Raw genomic sequence first — 24455 nt, forward strand, 5'->3', positions numbered from 1 at the left:
GCTCATGAATAGAGAAGGTGCATGAAATACAAGGAGTGTGAACGGCTTATCTGAGCAGATAAAAGAAACATGCGTACGATCTTGGCTGCCATTCTTCAGGAACAGTCAAGGGTCCGGGGATCGACTGCACTGACAAATGGAGGCTAAAAACCTTCTTATCTTACACGTCGAGCCTCCCCATCTGTCTCAGCTCCTCGGCTGATAACCCGACAGACTGATCCACAGCAGGAACATTCTTTTATGAGAGGCCTCTTCAAACACTCCTTAAATACCATCATTGCCGCTTTCTATAAATCAGGAGGATCAGTGAGTTACTTGTTTAAGTTGTTATCTGCTGCAAAAATAGATCTTGAAACACAGCGGTGTCAATCGCAGAAGGGGCCACAATCTTTTAAACGATCTACATTTCCTAAACTCTCTGGAACAGGAAGTGTGATTGCGATATCGTCTTTTCATTCTCTGATCAAATCATCCTTTTTTATAACTCATTATTTTTCTATTTCCATCGATTCCCCGTCCTTATCTATCTTGAAGTTTAACTGTATGTAAACCCAACTCTCCTGACTCGCATGTTTCGGGATCAAGGACCTGTAATAAGACCAAAATCACTTGTACAGCAGTGGTTTAAACCCCTGGTCATAATCTTTAGTCCTGGTATTCGAACCCACGAAACGAACCAAAGTGATCCAGACTTGAACAAAATCGCTCAAGCATTGGATCGTTTTTTGTTCCCGAGTCATACTTGCCTTGGATTTCATTTAACATTTCGTCTTTATGTGATTAGTAAAGAGAAAAATGAATTCCAGTGGTGTGCCACAGGGATCCTTCCTAGGGTGTTGCCTCTTCTTAAAGGGTCACTAAAGTGAAAACCCAACTGTCCTGACTCACATGTTTGAAATGTTGAAGTCTTTCTCTTCAAGATGCAGTAAGTTCCTCATCATGACCATGTTTCGAACTTATTACTTTATAAAGTTGGCCTGTTATCTGGACGAACGAGAGGTTACGAGAGCGGAGTCCATTATGATGTAATAATGGCTTCACTCCTCCTCCAGCCAGCTTTAATCCCACCCGCTTTGTTTATACAACGAGTCCCTTGGGGGTGAAGACTTCTGGGATTGATGACTAGCAGTGACAAACGCATGTTCGACCAATCACAGCAGAGTGGGCGTGGTTATGGTCAACAAGATTTCATCTCTAGAAAAAAAAGAGTTCTCAGTGGGCGGGGCTTAAGATCATTTTCTAATGTAAATATTTCAATGAAAAGAAAGTTTTGTACAAACAGACACTGATGATACAATAGAGTCAAACATCTATTTAAAATACACTTAAATCAACACATTAGTTTAACCTTAAACACTTGTGGTATTAAGAAGTATTTTTAATGCACTATGTGCCATTTTTATTTTTAGATTTTTAACGACTGAAAGATGCGAAATAAATGTTATTTGTTTGTAATCTCATCTTTTACCACAATAAAAGCAAAGTATTACATTTATAGCGACATATTTCGCAACCAAATGAAGAGACATATTTACCACTTTTCAAAGGAAAATCAAGTATTTTTCACATAATATTACAGTTTTAAAAAGGCGACGAGAATGTGAAAACACAGATTTCCTGATCTGATCTCATCTCGAAACGTTTTCTCCCCCCGACTGGACCTCAAACATCGCTCGATCGTCAAAAAACCCGACTTCCGCCGCTTCACTCCGACCGCATTAAAAGTCGATCCGTCTGGACTGCAGCAGCAGAAAGAAAAAAAAGCGTCGGAGTCGAGAGAAGCTTTTTCCTTCGTGAGGTTCTGGGGAGAGAAGGACGACGACGACGACGACGAGGGATCAATTCAGCCGACATGGATTCACAGATACAAGAGCAGGATCATAGTGAGTGATGATGGAGGAGGAAACATGAGAACGATGATGAGGGGGGGGGGGGCTCAGACGGACAGAGATGCTTTCAGCATTAATTCTGTGCCAACCTTGTCTGCCACTCCCCCTCCGCCCCCCCCCAGGGACATGAATGAAGTAAATTAATGATGGACCCGGGCGGCCACAGACGCCCCTCTTCTATAGGGACCCCGCATTCACCGGGACGAGGGAGGCGTCGCCCGCCCCCCATAATAACAGCAACACGACAGGGGCCCCCCCGACTTCCATCGCTCATGAATGCATCACGTATGGCACCCATGCCAACGTTAAGGAACACCTACCGGGGGGGGCTCCTGAGAACTGAGCCCACCAACAAAAGCCGGGAGGGCGGAGAGGAGTGACCCCCGGGCATGGATGGAGGGGAGGGAGAAAAAAAAACTTGGCATGGCGTAAATGAATCCCGTGGCAATAATTGGGGACAAAAAGGCGTCGCGTTATGAAACAAGCAGGAAGCTCATTAGCGCTTGAACCCCGAAAACAAACCCACGATTCCTTCCTCTCGTTGTTCTCGTCGTTGGACGGTCCAGATGGTTGACTTCAAGTGTTGGTTAAAGTGTTTTTAAATTTATCTTGGATCTCTATTGTATCATCAGTGTCTGAACAAAACTATCTTTTCATTGGAATATTGACATTAGGAAATGATCTTAAGCCCCGCCCACTGACAACACGTTGGGTGTGTCCCAAATCGCACACTTCTGCACTTAATATTGTGAGTGCACAAGTGCGTCCCGATGAGCAGTGTGTGAAAGTGTAGTGCACAATGAGCACTCAATCGGCCAGAAAATTGAGTTTGTATCGATAATTTCCACCTTTAAAGTCCGCAATCTTAGTGACGTAGATGAAGCTAAACTGAAGCTACGTCACTGATGAAGAATCTTCGGAGCAGATACCGACGTAAATGTCTCGAGAAAACAAAAAATTTTACCACAAAAAAGACTCAACAACTATTATAACACAATTTAACACAACTTAATAACATGTTTCAAATAGAGAAAATTGTGTCAACGATAGAGTTCCATGGATTGGTTGCGATCAGCGTTAAAAAGTAGTAGAAGAAGAAACTGTCGAGTCATTTCCTGTTAGTGTGTAGCAGCAGAGTTTGATTTGAGACAGTACTACCTTGTTGAAATGTGAGTACTGCGCAAATACGTGTTAAAGTGTACGATTTGAGACACAGTATTTGTTTATCTAGAGGTGAAATCTTGTTTACCATAACCACGCCCACTCTGCTCTGATTGGTCAAGCATGGAGGTTTGTCACCAAGGAAGTCTCCACCTCCAAGGGACTCGTTGTATAAACAAAGCAGGGTGTGATTACAGCCTGCTGAAGGAGGAGTGAATCCACTATTACATCATAATGGACTCCGCTCTCGTAACCTCTCGTTCGCCCAGATTACAGACCAACTTTATAAAGTAATAAGTTGAAAACATGGTCATGATGAGGGACCTACTGTCTCCTGAAGAGGAAGATTCAACATTCGAAACATGCGAGTGGTTCAGGAACTTTAACGGAACACCAGAGAACAAAGGCGATTGAATCAAGATCAATCCGTTGTTTACCACGTCTTTACATCTCCAGCCTCGACGGTGGGCTTCGTAACGACGTTAGCGTCCGACCGAGGCTCCACTTTCAACAATTACGACGCCCGGCAGAGAGAGTGGGCGAGAAGGCAGACGAGCCAGAGGATGAAGCTCCACAGAAGCAGGAAGAGAAGGAGGAATGTTACGGCCTCTCATTCTAATCCAACGCTGAAGCCACAGACCACAAGGCTCTTTTCTCCCAGAACCAGACAGTGGCTTGGTCAGCGTCCAACGCTGCCAGACTCTTTCCCACACCTGAGTGAGACCATGTCGGGCTTTCAGAGCTCCTTAGACTTAGACTGCACTCCTGATGGTGAAGTCAAGTCCAGTGAGGCAGGACATCAGAGTCAAGCTTCATTAACTTTGACAATAAAAACATGCATCTGGGATCAAAAGTAAATCTCGATACACTTAAATATCACAATGCTTTTGTTTCTTCTCGCCTGGACTATTGTAACAGTTTGTTTTCATGTCTTAACAAGAAGGATCTGTCTCGCCTGCAGTTAATACAAAACTCTGCAGCGAGGATTCTGAGCCGCTCTAGTAGAAGAACTCACATTTCTCTGATCCTTAAAACTCTTCACTGGCTTCCAGTTTCTTTCAGGATCAATTTAAAAATTCTGGTTCTAACTTTCAGATCTATTCATGGTCAGACCTTCCATCACTGATCTGATCTAGACTTACACCCCAGCTCAGGCTCTGAGGTCTGTGGATCAGAATCTACTGATGGTTCCTGAACACGTTTCAGGACCAGAGGAGAGAAATCTTTTCAGGCTGTTGCTCCTAAGCTTTGGAACGATCTTCCTCTCTCTTTGCGCTTGATGGATCTACTGACTCCTTTAAGAAACATCTTAAGACGTTTCTATTTGTTCAGGATTTTCCTTGAATTTCTGGAACTCCTGTGTTGTTATCAGTATTATCTTGATCTTTAAAGTATATACTTTTTTGAGTATTGTTTTGATTTTTTAAGCGCTTTGTGACCCTGGTCTCGAAAAGCGCTATATAAATAAATATTACTTACTTACTTACTTACAATATTGTTTCCATGACACTGTATCAGTTTTCAACAGCACTATATTGACTAATTCGTTATTTAATCAAAATTTACTACGATGAAATCCAATTGATCGTATTTTTGGCGCTGTATCATGATATTATCGCATTATTTTTGCCCTAATATGCATATGTAAAAAGTATCGAAACTTCAGATATGATACTCATTTTCCTCAAAATATTGTTCAAATGATAACCATTTTTTTGTTTGTTTTTTTTACCTCTAAATCACTACCTCAAATTTCCTTTTGCGCAACTGTTTTTTATTAAAAATAAATGTGTGGATCTGTTAAAGTAGTAATTTATTTATATTTGTAGAGCGCTCATCCAGACCAGGGTCACAAAGCGCTTAAACAATTAAAAATAATACTCAGCCAGTCAGGATATTTAAGGATCGGGGAAATGCGAGTTCTTCTACCAGAGCGGCTCAAAATTCTCTGCAACATTTAACATTGTAACACATTTTCTCTAAAAATCTTTATTTTAAATTTGATGGTATTTTTTCATCATTGTCGTATTGAAAATGATTTAATAAATATATTATTAGTATAAATATTGGGTTGAAAATGGGTTCACACAGGTTTTTTTATAGTAAAACTTAAAGTTTTTTATTTATTTATTCCACGAAACATGATCATTTCATTAAAAACATATATTTACAAGTACTTTCTGAGTTAATGATACATTTTTTTCTTTTTTTTTTTTTACTTCAAATGGTCTTATCCTGTTTAATAACTGGTTTACAGCATTTTATACAACTTTTTCTCCTGTTGTCCTATGAAGTATAGTTTTTGTTTTTTACCAATGACATAACTTTTAAAATCCAAATATATAGACAAGCTTTCATTTGGCCCCACAGGAGTTACTCTACACTTGTATATCAGTTATATAAATACAATAATTATTATCAAATAGAGGCCAGTTCTAGTAGCCTCCCCCAATATGTGACTTTTTTACCTAATATGTGACTTTTTGTGTCAAATAAAGTTAAACACTTTTTTATTTCAAGGCTGTATACCTTTAATAAATAACAAAATTTAAAGTATATTTCATTTAAAAACTCAAGATGAGCCACAAAACGATCTCAGCCATCACAGTATCGACGACAACATCAACACGACAGACTAAAATGTCTTCTTTAATTTTTCTACTGCGATGACTTTTCAAATCTCCTACGACGGTTCCTCTCGCTTCATCCTGTTCCGTCGCTCCACGTTCATCTCTCAGAATGAAAACCTCATCCTGGGATCGTCTCAAGAGTCGCTCTGTGGTCGACCACGAACAAAGCTGACAAACACCAGAGAGACAATTTGTCCCGCAGACCTCGTCGTCTCTTCAGAGCCACAAGAGCAGCAAACCTGACACAGATGTTCTGCGTGTCTGACGTCTGTCTCGTCTCAGCGCTGGATGTTGACGGAGCTGCAACACGACCGACTTCTCGAGGGCGACATGACAGCTCGGGTCCCTCTGGGACTGAGGAGCGCTGGTGTCAGATGTGAAGGATCTGCAGCAAATCACCTCCGACAGACGACGGCACTAACAGCAGACGTTCACCTGTTCCGTGACACAGGTGGGATCTTCAGCACTTTCATTTCAGGACTAAAAATGTTCCTGTAAATGAACCACTTTTTCTCAAGTCATACATATTTACAAGCTGCAGGAATAAGCACGGAGAAGGCTCATACCTCCCCCAAGGATCTAAATATACTAACTTGATTCAAGACAAAAAAGGTACCCATATTAGGACTATAGATTAAGACCTGGGTTTTAACCACTGCTTCACCAGAGACGTTGGTAGGATTATAGATCCTTCAATCCTGAAAATAATGTTGAAAGAAAAAAAAAAAAAAAAAATTTAACATTTATTTGATTGTATATTCTTTATTTTAGTCAAAAACACATTCACATTATTATACGTTTGGGGCTTTATAACCTTTCCTTGTCGTTAGTGGAGGTAATAGAACAATTACATGAAAAAAATATTACATTTTCAATACATTTTTAAGCAAATTTATAGATTTAAAACAATTTCCTATATTCTATCTCAGTCATTACACCAAGATTCACTCATTAATACAACAAAAATGCTATTTAATATATTTTATCAAGTATTCATTATTTTAAATTTAAATCTAGATCCATATCACAACCTCTTCATAATCAACTTATTAAGAAAACAAATGTAGCTGTTTTCCTTTGTTTAAAAACTTCATCATATCATAAATATGCATTAGTCAATACTTCATCTGAATGAGCTTTATCTCAAATTTTATTTAAAAAAAACTGCAACATAATCAATCGTAAAAATGCTAATTGATTTAAGTTTGAACTTCAATTAACTTCACTTTTACATCCGAATATCAAGTATTTAACTGACCAAGTGTAAGCAAACATTTTAAATTAAACATTTTTATCACTTTCCATCATAAACGTCAATAATAATAATTAAAATAACTTTAATAATTACGATGTTTGGCACCACAATTACAGATATCCCTTCAGAAAACTAGTTCAAAGTGACTTCGGTGAACAAGCAGATGTGGAAAAAGTTTCTTATTTTACGATCATTTCCTGTCCTCTGTTCTCACAGAACAAACATTTATCAGGGGAAGAAAAAAAATCCTTTATTTACGCAGCCATACCTCTAATCCGAGAACTCCATAAACTGAACAAGGTTTTTTGAAAATGATAAACGACAATCGACCAAAAAAGTCATTTATTTTATTGTTTATAAAACCGCTAATTGCACATCCGCTGGTCCATCAAACAAAACTTCCACCGACCGTTGAGTGAATTATCGATCGCGCAGTCGAAATCCAAGACGCGACGCCCGAAAGTCGGCTGTAAACACGTCGACACGCGAGCGCAAACATTCGTGTTCGAGGCTTCAGCGCGACCGCGCCGTCTTTGTCGAAGGTCAACGGCAACACGGTAACAAGAGCCGACCACTGACAGACAAACGCTAATGAATGATCGGTGTCTGGGTAACACGTGGAGCGCCGCCCTTGACCCCACGTCTCCTCAAGTTCAGTCCACTTTTTAACAGCGTTTAAACCCCCCCCCCCCAACCTCACATCTGGACAGCACATCCCGACCAAATCCCACCAGAGTTTTTCATCAATTTATGGACGCAAAAAACCTTTATTCGTTTCCTCTGCAGGACAGAAGACGACGGAGGATTATTTCCTCCGACATCACGACGGGATGATTGACAGGTAAATGCCGCCCGTGGTATATTTAGCTCCGCACACATATGTGAACCTTCACACAAATATGCACGCTCGGACACGACATGAATATTTAAAGAGTCCCGTTCCCAGCGGTCGCTTCGCATCTCGACCTCGGGAAAAAGCATCACGACATTTCGCCAACATGTGCCTCGTCGGTGTCGAGAACAAAGTCGGAAATCTCGGATGGGAAGAGCCACAAACGCCCCATTCGTCAGCTTTCCCCCCTGCTGTGAGTTGCCCCCTGCACCACAATGGACGGCGACATGGACGGGCCATTTGTCAAGTCTCTCAAAGCCACCCCTTCATTTAGGAAACCATTAACCCGGTCATTAGCATAAATGGTTCCCACCGACACACTGGTGTTCTGGAATTCACTGGCGCCATCTTAGAAACGTGGTTTAGGTAAAAGTTATACTTCATGTAAATGTCCCTGATGGTCTTTCTTGGAACCCATGAGTGTTTTTTTTGTTTTTTTACATCCCTTTATTGAGATGTTCTCTTTCAGGGTCTTCTGAAGGAGGCGATAAAGGTCTCAGTCCATCACACCAGCCATGACTTGTTGTTGTCGTTTTCTTCTGCAACCATTCGATTTAAAATTTGTGGTTTAAATGTATTGTTTTAGATGTTTTCTAAAGGTTTTTGTGCACCTAGCAAAATATTTTTTGGATTTAATAGGAGATTCCTCCCTGGAAGGAGGTCAGATATGCTATCGGAAGGTGCCAGGTTTGGTGGAGAGGTCAGGACTGCAGACTGCTAATTGTTAAAGATCAACTAATGTAAAAACACAACTCTCCTGACTCACATGTTTCAAATGTTAAAGTCTTTCTCTCAAAGATGCAATAAGTTCCTCATCATGTCCATGTTTTGAACTTATTACTTTATAAAGTTCATATGAATTCTGGCGAACGATTTACGAGAGCAGAGTCCATTATGATGTAATAATGGCTTCACTCCTCGTCCAGCCAGCTGTAATCAGGCCCCGCTTTGTTTGTATAACGAGGCCTTTGGAGGTGGGGATTTCAGGGATTAATGAAGCTTGGCGACAGACCTTGACGGTTGACCAATCGTAGCAGAGTGGGTGTGGTTATGGTAAACAAGATTTCATCTCCAGAAACATTGGGCAGATCACGAAGAAACTAACAATTTTAACTTGTACTTGTATATTTTATTCATTAATAGTCTCCAAATGTATTATTTTTTAAGACATTAGTCATTTTTGTGAACGTTTGTTTTAAAAGTTATATAAATACAATAAAACAGTATATTATAGAATGTTTAGCTTTTTTTTAACGTTTAAATGTATATATTTTACACTTTTTCTCTAATGGCACCTCACCAAATAAATATTATACATAAAATTTGGCCCCTGAAAAAGTTCCCATCACTGGTCTATAGCAAATACAGTATATATGCCCGGGAAACAAAACCGGAAGCAAATAAAATGTTAAAACTAATATAAAATACAATTATTATATTTAACTTCAGATTTTACTCCTTTTGCTCGTGTACTTTTGGTTGATGGTCCCTAACAACAGCCACTGTTTAAAATGTGGCCCCTGAGGGAATTTAATTTCCAACCACGGGTCCGTAGCACATGTATATGTCCGATATCAAATCTAGGTCAAATCTAGTGGTTTACAAGTTAAAGTAACTCTAGAACAGTTAAGATCTTTGAAATCATCACGACTCACCACAGTTAGTGTTCGAGCTTCTAATCAGACCCGACTTTTAAGTGGCTGTTCGTGGAAATACACAAAAAAACGTTGTTCAGCCCATGACTGTGAACCGTGTGATCATCATCATCATCATCATTGTCGCGAGTTTGTTTGCCGGTCCTCCTGGCTGGCGTCTGCCGTCCCTCCTCCCTCGACTCGCACTCCATCTCACAATTAAGCCGACAGCGCGGGTGTGATTTTAGGAGGCAGAGAAGAAGAGGCAGAGGAAGCAGACACTATATTTAGCCGTGGAGCTGTCGCCTTCTGTTTTCCTCTCTCCTGAATAATCATAAGTTGACAGCATGCATCCTGCAGAGCAGAGGTTGTCGGGATCTTCCTCCTCCTCCTCCTCCTCTGCCTCCATCTCTGGAGGGAAACCATTGGAATAATTGCTGCAGGGCTTCGTGCCGCAGCCACTGCAGAGCTCCGGAGAGACTCTCGCTGACATCCTTCTAATAGAAGCAGTTTTGTGCTGCTGTTTGTTGCCAACAGGTACAAATTTGTGAGCCCGATTCACGGCAGGGGTGGTGGTGGTGGTGGTGGTGGTGGTGGTGGGGGGGGGGGGGCGGAGTAAACTGGATTATGGTGCCAGCTGGACTACATAGCAACACGACGGAAGATGTTTGAAGGCTTACGCCATCAACAAGTTCCAACTTATCCAGGACAAACAAACGTATGCAGGCGAGCAGGTGGTGGAAGGACTCGGATTAGACACGGTTTTAGGTGTGTTCTTGCAACTTTATGTTTCACTACACAATCCCCTTAAAAAATATTTAAACTTTTTAGATATATTTATACTACCTTACTCATCATCCATCTATGAGGATAAACTAAAGATGGTTTGATCTTTGCATGTAGATAAAAAAACAGAGAAGAAAGTAAGGGAAAAAGTATATTTAAAAAGTATACTCTTAATAAAGTCACACAATATTTTTATGTAACCGACTCCCTTATGGGGTAGCGGGGACGGAGCCTATCCCAGTTTTTCCTGGGGGGAGCGGGGTACACAAAAGACACACAACTCCCCCAAACACACTCACACAAAATTTGGACTTCCCAAAAAACTTCTGGATGACTTTGGACTGTGGGAGGAAACCAGAGTTCCCGGGTTAAACCCACCATCAAACACCCTACAAGCTACAACTTTCTTGCTGTGATGTGGTCCAATAACAACTGTGTTAAAATTCTGTAATACAATACTATTTTTTAAAGATTTATACAAAGAGTATTTTTTTTGCATTTGTTCATTAGTTCATTTGTTGTCTGCCCCCAATTCCCTTATGAGAATTTGGGGGGGGGGGGGGGGGGGGGGGGGGCTGGAGCCCTACTTAGGGGTGAGAGTCACAGTACACCCGGAACTAATTGCCAGAGACAAAAAAAAATATTCATCCACCCTCACAAAAAAAACTAAATCTATGTCAATCTTTGCTGAAGACATATTGCCCAGGACTCCAAATCCAGCAACGGTACGACGTTACGTGGCTTCACTTTTGCAGATTGGCAAATATAATTAATGCAAATCAATGACCCAGTCCTGACTTTGGACCTCCATGATGACCCTCTAGTGATCCATGAGGCCATGCAAGTAAAGCAAGGCTCTCACGACTTAATAACCGCGCCTGTTACGATGTTATGTTTTGGAATTAAAAGCAATTTATCATCTGCAAATAGTGTAACTTTGTAAATGTTTGTTGAAGGAGTTCATGCATGAATGATCTTTTTAGGTCCAACCCGACACAGCACCGGACAATTTGGATCACAATCCTATTTGCATTTCTTCTGAGCATCACACATCTCTGTACCGCAAAGAAAACGCCGGTACAGTCCCACAATCAGAATCTGTTGGTCCAGGATGAGATTTAATTTCTAAAGGGTCTCGCTGCAGTGCTAGTCAGGTGGGAGCTGCCGGTGTCGTTATTACGGGATAAGATTACGAAGTCTAATCTCAACGCTTGTGCTGAACGAAATGCGAGGCGATCGAATCGGTACGGTGGCTGCCATGGCCACAATTTTTAAAGGATAAAGTGATCGAGTAAACCGAGGACAAGTGCAGCCTCGCCACACCACCGACCAAATTAATGAGTCAACCCGAAAGCGGGATGCAGTGAGGAACGGCCACAAACCACAAGTGGATTTTGTGCGAGTCTGGATTACAAGTTCAAGGGATCAATATTTTGTGTTACTCATTTGTCCAGACCGTTTGGTATTCGTCTGTTTCTTTTAGTCGTGTGACAATCAGGGAAAAAATACTTCTTACATAAGACGATGCCTACAGTAAGTGGATTAAATTAAACAAGACTAATATTTATATAGGAATACCAGGAAACGATCAACCCATCACCTCCGGAGGCAGTAATGAGATCCTCACAAGTCATTATCGCGACAAATATATTCATTTATTCATTTCATAACTGCACGGTGGCGAGCGCTGAACTCTGCTCCCACTGGAATGCATGTCTAATTATATTTAACATCTGCAGATGCATGTAACACAACACCGCATGAACACTGCAACGATGACAGATGGAAATGACGAGACATTTAATGGGGGGAAGGGTTTCACCAGAAGAAATGTTTTCACATGCCTGTATTCCCCGTGTTTGTGATGAAGGTTCTCCGAGATGGCGGCTGTCGGGATGTCTGCGGAGCTCTCCTTTCTTTGGGAGTTTTCATCGATTGTTGTCGGCAGCAAGGCTTTGCTCGGGCACTTAACCTCGTCTCCTATGTCACGACCGCGTGAGCAACTAGCATGACGAAGGCAAGAGACGTTTGAGGAGATCAACTCTAAGATCACTTGGGGATCATCCTCTTCTGAGAGGTCTCCATACCAAAACAACACCAGGACCACCAGGATGCTGGGAAAAACAAGCTCTTGGTAGATTAGTATCACTTCATAATCCAGAAAATAACTTTTCCTAACGGATACCAAAATCAGAAGACGTTACCTTGTCAAACTTGACAGACTTTAACATGGACATTATTGGTGCACTGTGATGAATGTCAAGCATCTATACGTCCCTCATCCTTCTGGCCGAGGTATTTGCTAAGAACACCCGGGATAAGGCAACAATCAATCCAAGCAAGCAACTGGGTCCATTTTGGTCCTGAATGCGACTTGTACCAAGGATTCATATAGAACCATACTGTGGAAGCCCATTTGGACAATCGATTTTTGTGGTAGTCCATAGAGTAGGTAGCCATATAGAAGTCAATGGGGCAGAAAGGTACTAATAGGGAAATGTCCATCTCTGTAAACCACATATAGGGTCCAAAATAACAGCCCAAGTGTTGCCTAAGTGCCCCCCACATAGCCTTGTTGGCTGGGATTGAACCATGTATTGACGGAAAACCATTCACAAATAACACACTTCTTTGGACTGTCTTCACCTCTGTATATCGAGATTAAAAGAGATGCAGTGGACGGTGAAGGCAGGGTGGAATGGTAGGAGTGGACTGGCGGGGGATTACCCACAGTTGAAGTTAGAATATCTCAAAGACAAGAAGATCAGTTTGGAGGAGCTTTGCTGTCTAGGGAGCGACTAAGGTATTTTTCGGACTATTATGCGCATCAATTTTGAGGCGCAATTAACAGGTCTTTTTTCCCCAAACATAAAGTGCACAAGATTCTCAAGAGCATTTCTATCTACTGCGAGTCTGAAGCATTAGTGCGGCTTCGTAGATATGGAAAGCTCATGGCCACAAATCCCTGTGGTGCACTGAAGCCTCACAGTGCGGTGGTTCCTCACCGAGATAATACAACAGAGCCTCTTGGTGTGGGTTCGTAACTTACCAAAGTCGTACTAAAACATTTCGATAGATTTTAGGACGCCGTGTTTCACATGAAATTGGTTTGAGGATGGATATAGAGGCGCACTGTTGAATTTTGTGAAACCGACAAACGGTAGAAAGAACAAGATCAGAAAGTGGGTCAGAGGAATGGAACTGGTAAAGTTTGTAGAAGAAGTTCAGGGAAACGGTTTGGAGTGAAGAAGCAAGGAATATATGGGATGTAGGATGCATGAAATTAAGTCTACGAGTAAATAGAAGACGGGTGAAGACCAATGAAGTTCGGGGGGAATTGACGTTATGGGGAGGTATTGTTAAGATATTCAAGATAGCTAGATAAGACAACCACTGATGGACGATGGCAAAATACAAAGCTTAGCTTCAGTCTTCCAGAGTTATAGGATTGGTAATTAATTAAGTAAGTAATAGTTATTTTTAGAGCGCCTTTCTAGACCAGGGACACAAAGCGCTTGAACAATCAAAAGAAATACACATTAAAAAAAACAACCTATACATTAAAAAACCAAGACATAAGACACAGGAGTCCCAGATAATTAGGGTAAAGCCTGCACAAATAAGAATGTAGAGAACGCGAGCTCGGGTGTAAGTCTGGATCAGATCACTGATGGAAGGTCTGACCATGAATAGATCTGAAAGTAAGAACCAGAATTTTAAAGTTGATCCTGAAAGAAACTGGCAGCCAGTGAAGAGTTTTAAGGATCGGAGAAATGTGAGTTCTTCTACTAGAGCGGGTCAGAATTCTCGCTGCAGAGTTTTGTATTAACTGCAGGCGAGACAGATCCTTCTTGTTAAGACACGAAAATAAACTATTACCATCGTCCTAACGATGATAACAGCAATTTCCCAAATTTAGAAGGACTCTGCAACTACACTGGGTTTTGGTAAAGCAGCCGGACAATCACTGACTTATTAATCGGGACAAAAAGGGTCAAAGGCGAAGGTAAACTGTCAAGATTGTCCCTGAAAACGAGTCCAATTAGCTTTGTCTCTTTTCAGCAGGTTTTCTTCCCACCGTAACCTTGTCTCCAGGTGTGGCTCCACAGGCTAAAGAGCCAGAAGAAAAAACAGAGTTAAATACTTTCGAATGTGCCCGAGGATTAGGGGTAACAAGCCATTACTTGTTAATATGTCGCCATTCTCCCAGAGTTTGAGGGCAGTTAACCTCGGGAGTCACAGGCTTCTGTTTGAAGGGTCACAACCTCGCGGAGCTCCGCGCTCTAAAATAGCATGTGATTATAGACCTTGTTTGAGAGTAAATATAGGAGTTCCAGCAGCTGATCTAAGCCAGGCACTTTCACGTCGTGAAACCGATGCATCACCATCATCTTTACAACTTCGCTCTGATTTAATAGACTTTTTTTTTTTTTTATAAACAGGTGTCGCTTATTCTGCTGAACTCAATCCCCTGCTGGAGATTCATGACTATGGGTGATGTTTGTTTAAGGGGTTTGAAGTCTCGGTAGATGATCTATCCCTCTTAGCTTTGAACGGACATTCCTCTGGTCTTAGCCTCAGTTTGCTCTCAGAGTCCTTATCACAGTTCATAACTCAACTCTCGCCCAACGCCGAACGCAGAGAAGAACCAGCTCAGGAAACCGTCTTAAAATCATGTGAATATATTTTTTTATTTGTGTTTATTACTCGTATTACTTTAAATTGGGAATCAGATCTTAAGAAAAAAGGTTGATGGGAAGTTTAAATCCCTTCATCAGATAAGAAATCTGAATTATGTGATGATTTTTTAATTATACTTTATGAACAAAGTAACAATCATATAACTGATGCTACACTTTTGTTGTTGTATTGTTTTACAGCTAGTGTTTAACTATACAAGTCTATCAGAGGAAGTTTTCAATTTTCTATACAGATACTACTGTCAACTTCAGTTTTTAAAAGTGACTTTTGTTTAATTGATTTTTTATTTTATGAAGCTTCTTCCTCCATTTCTTGTTACGTATGATGCACGTCATTATTTTAAGAAGTATAGTTGATAAGAAGAAAAGTACAAATGGATTTTCTTCAGTTTCCTTATAATTATTAATAATATATATAATATATCAATATTAATCTTTCTAAATCTTTTTTTTAACCAGGATATGAATCAATGAGTTGAAAAAAGATGCACATTTTCAGGCCGAAAGTATTCAAAAGTATATATAAACTAGCAAAATATGGAAGATGCTAAATGCTGTGATTTGCTCAGATGTTTTAATACAATTAAACATTTTATTAATTTAAGTTAAATGCAAAATTTAAATGCAAATCCTTGCAACAAAACCGGTCTTGAGTGAACGTCAACAATGTATTTTTTTTATGTATTACATAAATTGTGTTTGCTAAAATGTTAAAATGACTTATAATAAATGAGGCATTAAAAGAGGAATTATTCATAAATACATGTTTAAAAAGTTTTGGTCATATTCAATATTTTTTTCACAATATACACAAAACAAAATCTGTTCATTAAAAACAAGAAATCTTTCAAGGACTGAGTTGTTGGTTTTCTTTGACATGATAGTTCATTAAACTGCAATTGTTGATGTACAATGTCATGACAAAACATGTATTCGCTGGAATAGTTGACTGGACAAAAAAAACAACAAAATAACATACAGTAGGAAAACTTACATCAAGAACAGGATATTGAAACTCGTGTCCAGCTACACAAAATGTGCATTTATTTGCATTTAAGTTTGTGTTTATAAGACACACGTTGTTTGTTGTATTAAATAGTCATGTTATGTGGCACGAAAACACAAAAATGCTGTTTGTATAGACTTTGGATTTGAGCCAAACTCTATAGGAATCGCTTCATTTAATGAAAATAATCATGGAAAAGAGGAAAATCTTCTAGAAAACAAAGAAAGTCACAAAGAAAAGTACAAAAAACGAAAAACATTTGATTTATACGTTCTTAGCTGCAACGATGTTAGTTTCATCCAACAATGAAAACAGCTTAAAATATTGAAAAGCGTTCATTTATTTACGAGGAAGAATCAAATCCATATGAAGCGCAGTGATGGTTTAAGTACACAGCGCATTAAATATTAACAAACGCACATTTAAAAGCAATTCCCAGAAGTGTGCAGCAAAAACCAATACAATCAGAAACAAACGCTGCTCGTGGGCATTTTCTGATCTCGACTCGTCTGAAGTTGCTCCTTGAAGCAGAACAACCTCTAAATTCATTAGGAAGGAAAGCAAACCTGATTAAAAGAGCTTAAAAATAAATGAAGATTTTCTCGAACGTAAATGGAAGACGAGCGAAGCGTGGCGGTGATCTTGATTAGAGACGCAGAAGATGAGATTTTTTAAAGAAGGTGAAGGTTTTTAATGAAAAACATGAAGAGCGGCACGTGTCATGTTAGCTGAATAACTTTAAAATAAGACAAACACAGCACGTTAGCTTGTTATTGTAAGTTATAGCAATTATTCTAAAGACATTTATTGAAGTAGAAAAAGTGGCGGGAAAATAAATGCAAAGTTAGCATTTTAGCTTTTGCTATTTTTCTATTTTGAGTAGTAAAAAAAAAGTTTTAAAAGTTATATATAAAATATAGAAAAGTTTGACAAGTTATTATTATAGTTCTAGCCTTTACTCTTTTAAAGTGTTTTATAAAAGCTGCCAAGTTGTTTGTTAATTGTAGCTTAGCTTTTAGCATGCTAGCCGGTTTGGATTTTATCTGCTATGTTTACAGTTAGCTTAGCTAGTTTTTAACGCTTCCCGTTTACTAGCCACGAAAACTTTGAATGCCACATAAAGCGAGTATTTTAAGTGTTTAAATTCAAGAGTCCATCAACATGAGAGAACAATAGACGATACAACTAGTAAGCAATGGTGTTATTTATCAACCATCTGTGAGACATGAACGCCTAAAATAGATATATTTACAACTTCTAGCCTTTTTTTTATACAAAAACACAGTTTTTAAAGACACTGTCCAATGTGATGATTTCTGTAAATGCTCTGTATCTAAATAAACTGGAAGAAAATATAGTTTTAGCTTCAACAACACAAGACAAAAACCAGAAAGAAGTTTTAGCAATAGCCTACACAACATCCCATCAGAAAAAGTACAATTTGGCGGAAACCTAACCAACCTGTCAAAGTCCAAAAAACATTTTAAAAAAATACCCTTTTGCAAAAATGTTCCCATAATTCCATAATTAATTGACATTAAGCAAAATACTTTGATTAATAGCTTAAACAAAATGGGCTTTGATACCCGATATATCGCAATTTCTTTTTTACAATACTGTATCGTTATTCAGCAGCACTATATCATTTTTTTTGCGTTTCAAATTAAATTATTTTTTTATAGTTTTTTTTATGATGTATATTTCAATAGAATCTGTGTAAAACATAATAATTCAATTTGGTATTCACAATTAACAATAAAATATTCACAGTGTTTGTTTATTTTCAAGTTGCTATAACACTCCCGGCCACTAGATGGCAGCAGTCATCACGTCCTCCTCAGCTAAAGGAACAATGTAATCCCGAAAGACCTCGGTGATGACTGAGGACGAGAGGATACAGTCGACTCCAGCAGCTTTTAAAGCCGATGTTTGGACATATTTTGGTTTGAAAACAAATTAAATTAGTTACGACTTCGTCAAGAGTCATGTGGTCTGTAAATTCTGCAACACCAGAGTCAAGTACTCGACAATACTACAAATATATACTTGTTACTACAGTATCACGATATATCGTATCGTCGTCCCTGTATCGTGACGAGTATCATTTCTTGACAATAAACACCTTTAATTGTTACAATCCACAGAAACATTCATAGAAAAGGGGAAAAAAAACAAGAAAGTCTCCCTCCAATGCATGATGGGAAATCCTCCCGAGAGTGCTAGACGTCCTGGACCATTGATTCAACACTTGAACACACGGAGCGTCTCATGTGGCTCCAGCAAACATACATAACGTGTCCCAGAGTGTGCGCCGCGAGTGTTAGATTCCCAGTTCAGAAGAGACACGAAGACGCACAAAGGTCTGTTTTAGACGAAGACATTTCGTCCATCGCACGTCAACACACACATACACACATACACACACACACATCCCTCACCGATGCCAAGACTTTTGAGTTCAAGCCGGAACAAAAGCCAGTGTCGCACAACTCGAGAGTGACGGACGCACACGCTGGAGTAACTGGAGCCAGCAAACGTCGCTTACCTTTGAAGGACAGGAAGATCCTGGGAGCCGAGAGGGGCTCCAGGGGGGAGGGCGGGCTCCCCAACGATAGGGCCAGCAGGGCCAGGAGCCAACACAGTTTGTCCCACAACATGGTCTCCGTGTTTGATGACGGAGGAGGAGGTGAAGGTCCAGGAGCTGGAGGACAGAACGGACAATGAGCTTCTCACACGATCACACTTTAACTACACAAATATGACTCATGACTTACTTTGTACCTTGTTTGAAGTTTTCTTAATATGTAACATTTTAATCTTGAGACATGATGGAACTTTTTTTTTCACTGAGGAACAAAGTTCCTTAAGAGACTTGCTTTGTTCCTTGTATTTAAAAATCAAAATGAATCAAAATGACATCATGGTATCTTTTTTTCTCTTTCTTTTCTTCATTGAGTAAAAAAATCAGTAATTATTTTATTTAATTTAAAGTTTTTACAAGTTACAAAATCCAAATGTGTGACATTTTCATCTTAATTTAAGACATTCTGGAAGTTTTTTTTTTTTTCACCATTTTGTTGTATTTTTTCACTCTGGAACAAATCAGTGATTAATTAAAATAGTTGTATTTTCTATGAAGGTTTTTTTTCCAAGTTATTGCAAGTTACATAATCAAAATATGTTACAGTTTAATCTTAATTTAAGACATTATAGAAGTTTATTTTTAAATGTAATTGATTTTCTTTTACTCTGTAACAAATCAGTGACTAAATAAAAGGGTATTATTTTAATTAAATGTCTGATCATATTGTTTAAAACTTTAACACAAAATATTTAACTCTACTTGAGTCTACTTTACAAATAACTGTTACTTAAGTGACAAATCTTGTGGTTTATTTTTCTATTTTATCATTTATTTGCAACTCTTTTGTACTAAATAAACTTTTAAGTCAGAAAATATAAACATCTTCATACAGTACATGTGCTTCAGTGACTACTTACAGTCAATAAAAAACAACATTATTCACAAAACAGTTGCAAACATACGATAGAAAATACAATTTAATTACATTTTCCAAACACAATTTCCTTAAGAACAGGTGGATTATTCCCTCATTTCCATCGGTGGCTCAGTATTTGTTGAGTTTTCCTAAAAACAATCTTGCCTTAATTCTCTTGGTCGCAGTATTTTGAAAGTTTTCATTTTGATAAAATAAGAAAAAGACATCGTGAGGTTATTTAAAACCAAAAGTGCAAAACTTCTCATAGAAACTGAAATTTTCTTAAAAGTAATGATTTGTTTCCTGATTGTAGTTCATTTTTTATTCATTCATTCCACACAGGGAGCTCACTTGAAGTTGCCTGAAATGTTTGCTCAAGAATCAATTGGATCAATCAGGGGCCAACTTTTACACAGTGTTAGTCGTGAGGGGCCAATGAGCAGAAAAATAAAGGAGCGAAAAACCTTAATACAATGGAAAAAGTAAAAACTTTACAGAAAAAAATCAAGCTAAATAAGCTAAAATTATTATTTTTATTGTATTTCAATAACTTCTAATAAGAATATTTTGCTGACGAGCAATAAATACTTGCAAAAAAAATACAAAATGGGGGGAAAAATCCTTATTCAGAAGCCCAAATGTGTGGCTTGACTAGTACTGGATAATGTATACACGATACAATAGTTAGGAACTTTGATTCAGGATCTCAGTGAAACTGATCCACGTTATAATGCCAGTGTTGTGACATCCAGGGGATAATAATAGTCGCTCCATCCATGCAGACGCTGCCATCCATTGTCAAGACTCTTGTCGAGCCCCCACACTTTCAGCCACAAGAGTCTCTCTCTCTCTGCTTTCTCTTTCTGCAACAAACTACAGACTCAGAAACACGACCACAAATAGCTTCTCTTTCTGGTTGTAGTATCAGGACTATTTCCAGCAGGAGCCAAAAATTTCACCAGTCGGTGGTTCCACATGAAGCAAAAAACCCACTGGCACACGTTCAAACACAACAACACACTTATCAGCCACAGACGACACGGATAAAAGGGGAGATTAAAATACACAACTCTCTTAATCCAACTGCCACTTTTTTCCTCTTTTCATTTTTTTTTTTTTTTTTAGTTTCAGGCAGGATTTGGAGTCTGAGGTCAAACTGTCAGCCCGGGTTTAAGATCAAGTTCCACTACTGAGCCCTGAAGGCAAGGCTACAAAGCACTTCACCAAAATAACAAGTGACCAGAGACCCATGAATGAACCACGTGTCACTCAAAACTATCCTCTTATCTTATCTTATATTAACAAAAAAATTAGAATGAGAGTTTTTTTTAAATAATAATAATGGCTCAGCATTTCTTCTGGATCAAAACAAAAATGGTTTAAATTATTGTTTAATCTACTAAAATAATATGAACTTTTATTAAAACATGTTTAAGGATTAAATAATAATAAATAAATCGTTATTACCTTCGTTCTTCTCTCCGGAGGATCGGATCAGGCGAGCATTAATAAAAACCACAAAAGCATCAGATCCATCAGAGTATCCGCACGATTTTTATCCCACAAGACAGAAAGAAAAAAACAAAAATAAAAAAAAGCCCCGCAGAGATTGAACACAGTATCCGTGGACTTAACGCGCTTTCCCCGCAGAGATCGAGCTCATCGTGCGCGGGAGGAGAGAGTGGGAGACGCGCGGGGGTCCTGGAGGGTCTCGGAGGGTCTCGGAGGGTCCTGGTCCTGCTGCTGCCGCCCGAGATCTGAGCCCAGAGACGCAGGTGGAGAGAATGAGTCCGGCTCGTGGACACACCCACGAGGGAGGGAACCTACCTTGGCATCCCTGGGCTCCCCCCCCCCCCCCCCCCCCCACCCTCCCGTCCCTCCCCCAGTATCTCACCCCCCTTTCTCTGGCCCGGAATCAACACCAGGATCAAGATCAGATATGGATCCGGTCCACACGCACAGGACAACTTCACAGAGGAGGAAAAAAATAAAATCCTCTTAAGAAGCAAACGTTGTCCACACATGCGTGGAATGTCACGCAGAAAAACAACAACTAGAATCTGAAGTTAAAAGAAAAAACGACAGAAATCCAAACGTGATCAAAATGTTACATAATGTCATAAAAGTTCTACTTATATATTGATTTAAGTGTATTTTGTATCATCAGTGTTTGTACAAAACTCTCTTTTCATCGAAATATTGACGTTAGAAATTGATATTAAGCCCCGCCCACTGAAAACATTTTGTTTTTCTGGAGATGAAATCTCGTTAAACGTAACCACGCCCCACTCTGCTGTCATCGATCGAACATGAAGGATTGTCACTGAGCGTCGTCAACCCCTGGAAGTCTCCGCCTCCGAGGGACTCGTTGTGGATGGACTCCGCTCTCGTAACCTCTCGTTCGCCTAGAATTCAGAGCAACTTTATTAAGTTCAAAACATGGTCAGGATGAGGGACTTAATGCATCTTGGAGAAAAAAGACTTCGACATTTGAAACATGCGAGTGAGTTAACATTAGTTGACCTTTAAGCAAAAGGTGAAGGAAACCCTGGAAAGCTTGTCATGCAAATATATAAACAACATTATACATAAAATGAATTTGGACTTTTTATATGAATTTAAATGTAATAAACATCAATATCTTAATGTCTTTTAGACTCATCTTGCTTGTAGGCAAGTCGACTCCGCTCTCGTAACCTCTCGTTCGCCCAGATTTCAGCAACTTTATAAAGTAATATGTTCTAAACGTGGTCATGATGAGAGACTGATGAGGAAGACATTTAAAACATGTGAGTCAGGAGAGTTGAAGTTTACACATTAGTGACCCTTTTAAAAGTAAATAAAGTACAACAATATTTTATTTATGTTGTATTAATTGTTTACAGAGCAAGGACCGGACAAAAAAATAATTTAATTAACATCAAAGAAGTCCTAAAATGCTAATCATTCCGTTCTATATTTTAATTTAAATTATTATTATTATTATTATTATTATTATTTAAAAAAACAAATGAAACACAAACTCTAACGTGCTGTAGAGAAGCCATGTAAGAGCTCCTGCTGACTCAGCAATATATTTTCATGCCGTAAAGTTTTTACTTTTGTAGGTCACGCCATCTTACTTTTGTTGTTTTTATATGTATTTGGTTTGTAAAAAATAACGCTGATATTAAACTGGTCTAAAGTTAGTTAACCCAGCTTTATATAACATATGGTAGCATGATATCAATCATTTTATGTTTAACCCTTTGTGTTATCTCTGGGTCACGCTGACCCGCGGGCCCGAAAACAAATGTGTTTTGTGGTATCCGTGACCCCTGACATTAACAAATATTCAAGTACATCTTTTTTTATTGTCATTTTTATTCAGTACCAACAGAGTGAAAATTGTTTACCGAGGTCCAGAAAGAAAAAAAATCAAAACAGATAAAAGGATAAAAAAAAAAGAAATAAATATAATAAACAATTAAACCAGGAGCTCGAAAAGTCTGAGACTGAATATTTACTTGATTTAAAAGATGGTTTTGGTTCAAAACAATAATTCAGTTATTTTTATTGTGAACAATTAGCCTTATGGTCTCATCCATAACATTTCAAAACTAAATATAGATGACATTGAAATTGTAAATCTGTTTCATTAACAACTAAAGCGTTGATCTACGCACATATATTCAATTAAATCGCCCTTAAATTCATCTCTAAATGAATGAGTACAAGACGGTTAAACTCGACCAGTCTTTTGGTGACACACTCATATTTTCTCACGTGTGGTAGAAATGTTGCCAAGAGCAGTAACAAGCATAAGACACTTTAACAAGTCCTGCAGCTCCAGTTTCACAAGATGTTTTTCCAGCGCTTTCTGAACTCCATTCAAAACTCAATGAAAGTTTCATTGCAAGGCTTGCAAAGAATCTCAGTTTCTTTTCCTTTTGTTGATTCGCCGTATATTCGATATGTTCTTAATCTATCTTGAGTTTATTTTCTCAACTTTTCTGTCAAAAATATACGAAGATTTGCTTTTAAAATCCATGTATTTCTGATCAACATGATCACGTTATGGCAGCAGGTTCTCAGAAATGAAGCGATACGCCGACGACGTACGCTCGTACATTTCCTCCGACACCTCGCTGACCCGACAGAGAATCTCCTGCTTCCGAAGGCATCAGATATTCATGGGCGAATGGAGACTTAAATCTTTTAATCTGACTTTATCCCTCTCCTGATCGCACTGGCTTATTTCGCTTTTCATCCGCTCGGCGCACAAACGCCGCCACCGCCGTGAACGCATGCGTGTTATTCCGTAAATGTTTAGTAGCTCAGGTCAGTGTGGACGACGCTAGATCGACATCACAGGTTTGTGTATTCATGCTGCTGAGTACTCACGAACATAAATACTTACAAGAAACATGTACCTAGAGTATGGGTAGCATATAGAACAGTTTTGTTTGATAGACTTAAAGTATACTTCATTAAACCAAAATACGCACTACAAGCATATACCAAGTACATTGTTAGTATATAGAACACTTTACTCTTGATATACTTCAAGTTTACTTCAACAAACCAAAATACGTACCATAAGTATATACCATGTACATTGGTAGTATATAGAACAGTTTACTCTTTATATACTTTATGTTTACTTCAACAAACCAAAATATGTTCCATAAGTATATACCAAGTACATTGGTAGTATATAGAACAGTTTACTCTTGATAAACTTAAACTTTACTTCAACAAAACAAAATATGTAGTATAAGTATAAACCTAGTAAATTGATAATATATAAAACATTTTACTCTTGATATACTTAAAGTATACCTTAATAAACCAAAAAACATTCTAGAAGTATATACCAAGTACATAATTAGTATATTGAGCAGTTTCCTCTTGATAGTAGATGATAACTATCAAGATTACTCATGTCTTAATACACTTACTTATACACTCTGTATATTTAATAAACTTAAATATGTGCTAAAGAAGATATCTAGTACACTGG

General features: G+C 38.7%; 1 protein-coding gene across 2 annotated transcripts in view; it reads right to left on the minus strand.

Moving 5' to 3' along the window:
* sema3fa (sema domain, immunoglobulin domain (Ig), short basic domain, secreted, (semaphorin) 3Fa) overlaps nucleotides 1-21305 on the minus strand; it is an 82142-nt gene extending 60837 nt beyond the window's left edge. For both annotated transcript variants that reach the window (XM_087800143.1, XM_087800142.1), the window contains exons 1-2: nucleotides 20921-21305; nucleotides 18499-18654 (exon numbers count right to left, since the gene is read on the minus strand). In XM_087800143.1, coding sequence (XP_087656269.1) covers nucleotides 18499-18610 — 112 coding nt within the window. In that variant the 5' untranslated portion in view covers nucleotides 18611-18654; nucleotides 20921-21305. The remainder of the gene's footprint in view (nucleotides 1-18498; nucleotides 18655-20920) is intronic.
* Between the last annotated feature and the right edge of the window lie 3150 nt (nucleotides 21306-24455).

Source organism: Callionymus lyra, chromosome 10, assembly GCF_982586985.1.
Source record: "Callionymus lyra chromosome 10, fCalLyr1.hap1.1, whole genome shotgun sequence".
Taxonomy (NCBI): domain Eukaryota; kingdom Metazoa; phylum Chordata; class Actinopteri; order Syngnathiformes; family Callionymidae; genus Callionymus; species Callionymus lyra.